We start from the raw sequence: 11,029 nt of genomic DNA on the forward strand, positions 1-11,029 counted from the left end.
TATATAAACTGTTTAGTGTTTCTTTATATTTAAAGAAATATTTTTATTTGTCCTAATCAGGAACATTTGCTGTGCAGACAACCAAACTTCCATTGATGAGCTGAACACCACGTCCAGTTGAAAGAAACAGCACCAGAGTTCAAAGCTGCAGAAGACACCTTCATCTGGTCCCGAGAATCCAGCATAACATCATCTGCTTCTAAATAAAAGGCTCTTTCAGCAGCAACTATTTTATTATTTTTAAAAAAGCTGTTTCAATTTATATTTTAACAATAAATGAACAGATAAATTTCTCCAAAAGGAGGTAAGGAGACGTGGTCAAGGGAATGATGACAAACACACAAACTAATGAACATAAATTGAAACAAAAACAATGCAGCCGCACTATGTCCTAGTAGTACAAGTCAGGGAGATGCCCAAAGACACTGACCAACTGGTCAGTGACAACAGGGAAGGGAGAGGAAAACAGAAAAATAATACAATGATATTTTTAATATTTATTTTATTCATTTTATGTTTTATACAGGTAAGGTACAGTACATTTTCAATTTGGAGGTTTTGCGCACATTGTCTACAACAATTTTTTTTTTTTTTTTTTTTTTAAGAGTGAGAAATGCTGAATAAATGCATTGTGTAACTAAAAAAAAAATAATCGTTTCAATAATCGTGATACTGATTTTTTCCATAATCGAGCAGCCCTACTTCAACCTAAAAAAAAAAAAAAAACAACAAAAAAAACAATTAAACCTCAAAAAAATAGAAAAGTAGGGAGAAGCAATCGATCCCTGTCTCGATCATACAACATCACAGATTTACTTCCATAAACGTTGGATGACAAACAGGGATCGATTGCTTCTCCCTGCTTTTCTATGAGGTCTGTTAGAAAAGTATTGGACCTTTTTATTTTTTTCAAAAACCTGATGGATTTGAATCACGTGTGCTTGCATGAGCCAACCTTGAACCTTCATGCGCATGAGTGAATTTTTTCACGCCTGTCGATTGCATCATTTGCTTGTAAGCAGCCTTTGTGTGAGGATGGGTGTAGTCTCTCGTCGTTTTTTCTTTACAAGGAAAATGGCGGAACGACTGGAGCAGCGCCACTGCATCAAATTTTGCCAGAAACTGGGTGACAGCCAGGTGGAAACCATTCGGATTATTCAGACGGTTTCGGTGATGATGCTATGGGCATCACACAGATTAAGGAGCAGTACAACCAGTTTAAAGACGTCTGCACAACGGTGGAGAGCGAGCCGTGCTCATGCTGAAATGACCAGATCATTCCAAAGTGAAGGCTGTGGTGATATGGGACCGTCGTGTGACTATCCAAGAAATTGCGGAAGAGGTGGACATCAGCACTTTTTCAGCACATTCCACTGTGACAGAAGATTTAGCCATGAAAATAGTTCCAGCGAAATTCATGCTGATGGCTTTGGCACGAAGCTGATGGCGGAACAAAAGTGCCACCGTGTTGAAGTCTCACAGGACATGTTGTGATATGCTCACCTCTTCCACCATTCGGAAGATTCAGACGGCTTTCGGTGGCTTTTCAGTCGTGTGACTATCCGAGAAATTGTAGAAGAGGTGAGCATGTCACAACATATCCTGTGAGACTTCAACAGATGGTGCTTTTGTTCCGCCATCAGCTTCATTCCGAAGCCATCGGCATGAATTTCGCTGCAACTCTTTTCATGGCCAAATCTTCTGTCACAGTGGAATGTGCTGAAAAAGTGCTGATGTCCACCTCTTCCACAATTTCTCGGATAGTCACACGACGGTTCCGCATCACCACAGATTCACTTTGGAAATGATCTGGTCATTTCTGCATGTTGATGGCCAACCGGAGCGCAGCTCGCTCTCCACCATTGTGCAGACGTCTTTAAACCGGTTGTACTGCTCCTTAATCTGTGTGATGCCCATAGCATCGTCACCGAAAGCCGTCTGAATAATCCGAATGGTTTCCACCTGGCTGTCGCCCAGTTTCTGGCAAAATCTGATGCAGTCGCGCTGCTCCAGTCGTTCCGCCATTTTCCTTGCAAAGAAAAAACGAAGAGAGACTACACCCATCCTCACACAAAGGCTGCTTACCAGCAAATGACGCAATCAACAGGCGTGAAAAAATTCACGCATGCGCACGAAGGCTCAAGATTGGCTCATGCAAGCACACGTGATTCAAATCCATCAGGTTTTTGAAAAAAAATAAATAAATAAAAAGGTCCGATACGTTTCTAACAGACCTCGTATTTTTTGAGGCTGAATATTTTGATGCTTTATATATATATATATATATATATATATATATATATATATATATATATATATATATATATATATATATATATATATATATATATATATATATATATATATACACACATTTTTTTTTTTTTTTTTCTCAACCTCTGATGGCACAGATTTACTTACATAATACTCAAGCGGAAACCACTCAAGATTCAACAGGCTTTTGGCAATGATGCCGTGAGCATAACACAAACAACACAGTGGTCTAACCACTCCAAAAATAGCTACACATCACATTCCGGAAGGCCATCCACAAGCTGAAATCACCAAGTGATTGGCAGAATATAAACTATGGCCATGGATGGTTCAGTACATTCCATTTTGATGGAGCTTTTGGGCATACAGAGAGTGCCAGTAAAATTTGTGCTGAAGTTGCTAACGGCAGAGCAGCGGCCTCTGCGTCTATAAGTGTCGCAGGACATGCTTGATTGCGCGAACAGCAACCACAACTTCCTCAACACAGTCTTCACTGGTGATGAGACATGGGTTTACGGGGACGACCCGGAAACTAATTTTCAGTCATCGCAAAAGGAGCATCCAACATCACCAAGGCCAAAGAAAGCATAGCAGGTGCACAGCAACGTCAAAGTCATATTGACCATTTTCATACGTGTACATAAATAGAAATTACTGTAGAGCTAAACTGCTTGTCTTGTGTTATGTTGCTAATTTTATTTAAGTGTAGCGACTTGCTCTGCATTGTTTTTGACTCCTCCCACTCGCTTGCAAACAAAAACCCACTAAGTATTTGCTTCAGAGGAGAAAGGACAAAAACAAGTCCAACCTGAAACATAATTATACTTGTCTATTTTAGGGGTTTGTGTGTGTGTGGGTGGGGGGGGGGGGGGGGGGGGGGGGGGGGGGGGCAGAAAGTAAAAAGGCATCACTCAGTCACTTTCTAAAATTTTTAAACTATTTGAATTTGGAAAAAAAACAACTTACTGTGATGCTCTTCTAATTGAACTAAAAGTATAAATGATATATGATATATAGAAAGCAGTCTTTGACAAGCATCATTGGTCTTTGGTGTGCTAAAATCCTACGATTAACAACCCTTCACAAGCAATTTAACCTGTCCAGATTTTACATTGTGGGCATTTTCCATGTTAAAAGATGCCAACATGGCCCAAAACATGTTTTTTTGGTCCTTATCTGTACCTGTGAACACGCCAAATGTCAGAGATGAACATGCAGTATAGCTAGTTTTTAAAAAGGAGTTAAGAAAGCTTTGAGGACCCTCACCAGGACTGGCGCCATTAACATGAAGCTGGTGCAAAAAAATTGCAGAAATATCCATTTTGAAAAGGCAGTGGAAATTCTTCAGTGACCAGAAGGACGGCAGACTTCCGACTTCCAATATGCTGCATTGTAATTGGCTAAGCGCCGGCCACCATTTTGAATGTGTGTAGCTGGGTGTTGCTACAGACGCACAATGGCAGTCTTTGTGAGTCGTATTAGAGACAAAAGTTTCTGTTTATGTGCATTTTTCATGACCATGGATCATAACTATCATACCAGCAGCATCAGACAAGCATCAAGATCTAAAGGAACTGAGTGTTCGGCTATCAATTGCACCAAGTACACCAAAACAAACAAGGAAGTGGCATTCTACTCCTTCCAAGGGTATCGTTAAGAAATGATTCGATTCACAGACATCAATAACCTTTTTGCTTAACAGTTCCCTTATCAGTCCTTCAGAGTGGCCATTGTTTTTGGGGGTGTTGGTCAGGAAAATAATTTCTCTATATTGATTACAGACCCTGCAGCGGGTCTGTAATCAACTTTTCTGCAGCGCAGCTTTGCTTTGAATCAATAGAAGCAGTGATTCACAGATCAAAGCAGTGCTTCGATCTAATGCTTCGTTGATTCATTGTTTTATTTCACTTTATCTTAATTTTCCCCCGCTAACACCCTAAAGAGCATATGTCTCTGAGTAATATTTACTTTTTATGTTAAACCCGTTATGGTCTTCTAAAACAGTTGATAGATGTCTTTAATAACTAAAAAAACTGGACTGATGCTAATGCGTTAGCATGTCTATGGCATTTTCAATGTTAAAGTTAGCATTAAACTGTTGCAGCTGTCAGCACGTTTGTGTGCATTTGTTTTCTGTATAATAATGGCTCAGCGTTTGTTGTCATAAAAGTCAGATGTATTACAAATTGTAATAGTTTTAATTTTATTTTGTTTATATATTAATAACAATAGTAATAACTAATAATGTTACAATACAATTTTAGAGAAAGTGACAAAAAGAACCTGATTAAAAACACAACAGAAAATAAATATAAAACTAAAAAACAAAAAAATAAAAAATCAGGCTGCCTAGGTTATGATATACTTACAGCGCCTTATTTTCCACTCTGGACACTCCACAATCATAACAGCTGTTTAAATAAATGTTGGTAATAGTAGTTCCTTGTGTTCTAAAGTCAAATAGTGCATTACAGTAGCCTTTACTACACTCAAGAGAAGTTTTGTTTACAAAACGTCACTCCACTGCAGCAGCCAAGCTGCCCCAGTTACAATCAAAATGGCGTCCAGATTACATCATTTTGTGGGAGTCGGCCCTCTCTATGTTCTCTCTGGAGGACGGACTTTGGCTAATTTGTCCGGAACATGTGATTAGTCAAGTGCGATGACATCATCACATGACTCATTGGGTTTTTAATATTTTCATGATGTGGTTTTTGTTATTTTGCTGTTTCAAACCCTCTCCCTTCCCCTAACTATAACTCCTCAGACTTCACATCACCCCCCTGTGTCACCCTCGCCTCCCTAACCTTAACCCCCCAGACCACCCCAGGCCTCCCTGCATCACTCTCTCATGCTCCCTTCACATGGTAATTTGGACAAACAGCCAACGCAAGTCCACTTCCAGTCGAGGAAGAATAGCCACTTCATTTTGAAAATGCACAAAAACTTTAGCCATATGTCATGAAAGAGAACCAAACGCTAACTTTTAGAATTGGCTGTTTTTCCTGGTATTTTTTTAAAAATTTGTTTAGTCATTCATTCATTCATTTAAAATCACATGGCTCCCAAACATTTGTTTGTCAAGAGGTTGTCAAAATTAAAACACACCTGACAATCACAACTTTTTTTTTTTTTTTTTGGAGGTGGGGGTGCATGTGTCTAATTAGCACACACACACTATATATATATATAAAGTTTCAGTGGCAGCAGGAATGTATTGAAATCAATTGATTATGTGCAGTAATATGAATTAACTATGTTTTATTCTTAGTATGTTGTATAAATCAGATTGAGTCACACTTCCCTTAATATGTTCTATTCTTGGAACAGGTGAGCAGCCTATACAACGGATGGATTATCATCTGACATAATCTGGTGAAACCAGCACATCGACCCCAACACAAAAAGAAAAAAAAAACTTTTGCAATGCCAAATTAACTGTATTACTTTGGCACCAACTTTGCAGTTGCCTGTCAGGCTGGAAGTGGCTGAACTAGGCAAGAATTAAAATAAATTGAAGTACTGAGAGGGAGTTTGAAAGAAACTAAATCTTTTTTTTTCTTACCAGGTGGCTGAGACTTCTGAAGAACGTGTTGGTCAACATGAGTTTCCATCGCTGCTCAATATTCTCAGGAATGGGCTCATAAATATAATAAGCGCTAAATGAGCACACTACGACGACTAAAACGACGCTTGTCGACCTCATTTTTCCACAAAAGTGCGTCTCCGGCCGCCAGCGAACGCAGCGCGCAAACAGGACGCGTCTAATCCAAAGGATCCGCTTTTACTTCAGTGCCACCGAACCTAAATGTGACCGACGTTTAGTGTCGTTTGATGCTCATTAAAGTGCACTTTGCCTTTGGCAACCACGTGTGTTCGTGCAGTGGATAAAGTGGGAGCAGTGCGCGCGCACGGGAGCGCCAGCGCGCATATTAGGCAGCGGCGCGCATGCATGTTTACGAAGCAAAACTTTGAGCTGAGACGCAACGATCAGGAAGTGAAAACAAGTGCGGCGTTAAATCACATTGATAAATGTTGTTGTTGTTGTTGTTTGTTTGAAGCCGGTTTGGTTTGAGTGGGAGGAGGGTGGCTGATCCACAGCAGACGCAGTGCGCGCTGATTTTTTGGAAGCGGTGAGAGAGTGAGGGCTCAGAACTGCTCAACACTCAGAGTTGCAGGGTAGCTTAAGCTAATTATAATATTGTTGACTGTGTCAAACACGTGTCGTTTCGTGGTAGGATTGGCTGTCAGCAGCCAGCGTGACTCCCCACTCGTGCTTTAGAAGCGATCAGTGTAAGAAAATGATTCACTGAGTACTTTGACAAAAGCTGAGATCTGCAAGTGACATAATCAGGTGATGACTCCAACCAGCTGCACAAAATGAGGCACATTATTATTTGACCCTGCTCACATCTGATGAACCAGTTAGATGTCTGCCACGTCATCACTGGCACACCTGAGTGAGGTCGTTATGTTCAGGTGAGCAGGCAGGGGAGCTGCCAGGGATTTTGGGCCCAATGAAAATCTTACTGCTACAGAATAATAGTAGTGCTATGTGACTAAAAAGATTAATCCAGGTTTTGAGTATATTTCTTATTGTTACATGGGAAACAAGGTACCAGTAGATCCAGTAGATTCAGTAGATTCTCACAAAGCCAACAAGACCAAGCATTCATGATATACACACTCTTAAGGCTATGAAATTGGGCTATTAGTAAAAAAAAAAAGTAGAAAAGGGGGTGTTCACAATAATAGTAGTGTGGCATTCCGTGACTATCCAGGGTTGGGACCACAAAGCAGAGTTGTAGTCTTACACACCTCTCTGCAGCTTCTCTCCCCCTGCCATCCCCCCAATACCCCATCCCCGTAGAGACGGTGCCTGCTCCCAGACCACCAACAACCAGTAAAAATCTATTTAAGCATAAAAATTAAAAAAGAAAAAAATAATATAGCACCTTCAACTGCACCACAGACTAAAACAGTTAAATGTGGTCTATTAAACATTAGGTCTCTCTCTTCTAAGTCCCTGTTAGTAAATGATATAATAATTGATCAACATATTGCTTTATTCTGCCTTACAGAAACCTGGTTACAGCAGGATGAATATGTTAGTTTGAATGAGTCAACACCCCCGAGTCACACTAACTGTCAGAATGCTCGTAGCACGCGGGGGACGATTAGCAGCAATCTTCCACTCCAGCTTATTAATTAATCAAAAACCCAGACAGAGCTTTAATTCATTTGAAAGCTTTACTCTTAGTCTTGTCCATCCAAATTGGAAGTCCCAAAAACCAGTTTTATTTGTTGTTATCTATTGTCCACCTGGTCGTTACTGTGAGTTTCTCTGTGAATTTTCAGACCTTTGTCTGACTTAGTGCTTAGCTCAGATAAGATAATTATAGTGGGTGATTTTAACATCCACATAGATGCTGAGAATGACAGTCTCAACACTGTATTTAACCTATTATTAGACTCAATTGGCTTCACTCAAAATGTAAATGAGTCCACCCACCACTTTAACCATACTTTAGATCTTGTTCTGACTTATGGTATGGAAATTGAAGACTTAACAGTATTCCCTGAAAACCCCCTTCTGTCTGATCATTTCTTAATAACATTTACATTTACTTTAATGGACTACCCAGCAGTGGGGAATAAGTTTCATTACAGTAGAAGTCTTTCTGAAAGCGCTGTAACTAGGTTTAAGGATATGATTCCTTCTTTGTTATGTTCTCCAATGCCATATACCAACACAGTGCAGAGTAGCTACCTAAACTCTGTGAGTGAGATAGATTATCTCATCAATAGTTTTACATCCTCATTGAGCACAACTTTGAATGCTGTAGCTCCTCTGAAAAGAGAGCCTTAAATCAGAAGTGCCTGACTCCGTGGTATAACTCACAAACTCGCAGCTTAAAGCAGATAACCCGTAAGTTGGAGAGGAAATGGCGTCTCACTAATTTAGAAGATCTTCACTTAGCCTGGAAAAAGAGTCTGTTGCTCTATAAAAAAGCCCTTCGTAAAGCTAGGACATCTTACTACTCATCACTAATTGAAGAAAATAAGAACAACCCCAGGTTTCTTTTCAGCACTGTGGCCAGCCTGACAAAGAGTCAAAGCTCTATTGAGCCGAGTATTCCTTTAACTAGTAATGACTTCATGACTTTTTTTGCTAATAAAATTTTAACTATTAGAGAAAAAATTACTCATAACCATCCCAAAGACATATCGTTATTTTTGGCTGCTTTCAGTAATGCCGGTATTTGGTTAGACTCTTTCTCTCCAATTGTTCTGTCTGAGTTATTTTCATTAGTTACTTCCTCCAAACCATCAACATGTCTATTAGACCCCATTCCTACCAGGCTGCTCAAGGAAGCCCTACCATTAATTAATGCTTCGATCTTAAATATGATCAGTTGGCTATGTACCACAGGCTTTTAAGGTGGCAGTAATTAAGCCATTACTTAAAAAGCCATCACTTGACCCAGCTATCTTAGCTAATTATAGGCCAATCTCCAACCTTCCTTTTCTCTCAAAAATTCTTGAAAGGGTAGTTGTAAAACAGCTAACTGATCATCTGCAGAGGAATGGTCTATTTGAAGAGTTTCAGTCAGGTTTTAGAATTCATCATAGTACAGAAACAGCATTAGTGAAGGTTACAAATGATCTTCTTATGGCCTCAGACAGTGGACTCATCTCTGTGCTTGTCCTGTTAGACCTCAGTGCTGCTTTTGATACTGTTGACCATAAAATTTTATTACAGAGATTAGAGCATGCCATAGGTATTAAAGGCACTGCACTGCGGTGGTTTGAATCATATTTATCTAATAGATTACAATTTGTTCATGTAAATGGGGAGTCTTCTTCACAGACTAAGGTTAATTATGGAGTTGCACAAGGTTCTGTGCTAGGACCAATTTTATTCACTTTATACATATTTACAAATTACATCCTGATGTGAAGCACAGCGGCTGCAAGATCTCAGCTCAGATGTATGGAAAGACATTCATGCCAATAATGTCTGAAAGGAAATGCTTTTGACAAAAACTACAGATTTTGTTTATTCCTATTTATGTCCAGAGATCAAGGATCCACCATGTAGAGTTTATTATGTCCACATTTTAAGGATCCAGTGACCAATTTCATATTGATTTACTTTAAGACTCAATAAAATGTTGTTCAATTTCAATTCAGTTTCAATTTAATCAACTTATAAAGTGCCAAATCACAACAAAATCTAAATATACTAAAACAAATACATCACAATTGTACACATATCACAAATGTGATATGTGTACAATTGTGATTCATTTGTTTTAGTATATTTAGTCATGGACATGATGAATATTGTTACCTGCTTGACTGGTTCTAATTTTGATTGGTATCAATGGAAAATGTCTTCTGTGAACTGTCTGTATCTCAATATATTATTATTAAGAATACAACCCCTGGCAAAAATTATGGAATCACCAGCCTCGGAGGATGTTCATTCAGTTGTTTAATTTTGTAGAAAAAAGCAGATCACAGACATGACACAAAACTAAAGTCATTTCAAATGGCAACTTTCTGGCTTTAAGAAACACTATAAGAAATCAGGAAAAAAAAATTGTGGCAGTTAGTAACGGTTACTTTTTTAGACCAAGCAGAGGGAAAAAATATGGAATCACTCAATTCTGAGGAAAAAATTATGGAATCATGAAAAACAAAAGAACGCTCCAACACATCACTAGTATTTTGTTGTACCACCTCTGGCTTTTATAACAGCTTGCAGTCTCTGAGGCATGGACTTAATGAGTGACAAACAGTACTCTTCATCAATCTGGCTCCAACATTCTCTGATTGCTGTTGCCAGATCAGCTTTGCAGGTTGGAGCCTTGTCATGGACCATTTTCTTCAACTTCCACCAAACATTTTCAATTGGATTAAGATCCGGACTATTTGCAGGCCATGACATTGACCCTATGTGTCTTTTTGCAAGGAATGTTTTCACAGTTTTTGCTCTATGGCAAGATGCATTATCATCTTGAAAAATGATTTCGTCATCCCCAAACATCCTTTCAATTGATGGGATAAGAAAAGTGTCCAAAATATCAACGTAAACGTGTGCATTTATTGATGATGTAATGACAGCCATCTCCCCAGTGCCTTTACCTGACATGCAGCCCCATATCATCAATGACTCTGGAAATTTACATGTTCTCTTCAGGCAGTCATCTTTATAAATCTCATTGGAACGGCACCAAACAAAAGTTCCAGCATCATCACCTTGCCCAATGCAGATTCGAGATTCAGCACTGAATATGACTTTCATCCAGTCATCCACAGTCCACGATTGCTTTTCCTTAGCCCATTGTAACCTTGTTTTTTCTGTTTAGGTGTTAATGATGGCTTTCGTTTAGCTTTTCTGTATGTAAATCCCATTTCCTTTAGGCGGTTTCTTACAGTTCGGTCACAGACGTTGACTCCAGTTTCCTCCCATTCGTTCCTCATTTGTTGTGCATTTTCGATTTTTGAGACATATTGCTTTAAGTTTTCTGTCTTGACGCTTTGATGTCTTCCTTGGTCTACCAGTATGTTTGCCTTCCTGATTTCTTATAGTGTTTCTTAAAGCCAGAAAGTTGCCATTTGAAATGACTTTAGTTTTGTGTCATGTCTGTGATCTGCTTTTTTTCTACAAAATTAAACAACTGATTGAACATCCTCCGAGGCCGGTGATTCCATAATTATTGCCAGGGGTTGTACATGCAGTCATCTT

General features: G+C 39.1%; 1 protein-coding gene across 1 annotated transcript in view; it reads right to left on the minus strand.

Moving 5' to 3' along the window:
• aadac (arylacetamide deacetylase) overlaps positions 1-6,104 on the minus strand; it is a 72,186-nt gene extending 66,082 nt beyond the window's left edge. Inside the window, exon 1 of the mRNA XM_034168275.1 lies at positions 5,840-6,104. Within this exon, the coding sequence (XP_034024166.1) occupies positions 5,840-5,980 (141 nt within the window). The 5' untranslated portion in view covers positions 5,981-6,104. The remainder of the gene's footprint in view (positions 1-5,839) is intronic.
• Positions 6,105-11,029: the final 4,925 nt, after the last annotated feature.

The sequence above is a fragment of the Thalassophryne amazonica genome, chromosome 4 (genome assembly GCF_902500255.1).
Source record: "Thalassophryne amazonica chromosome 4, fThaAma1.1, whole genome shotgun sequence".
Classification (NCBI taxonomy): domain Eukaryota; kingdom Metazoa; phylum Chordata; class Actinopteri; order Batrachoidiformes; family Batrachoididae; genus Thalassophryne; species Thalassophryne amazonica.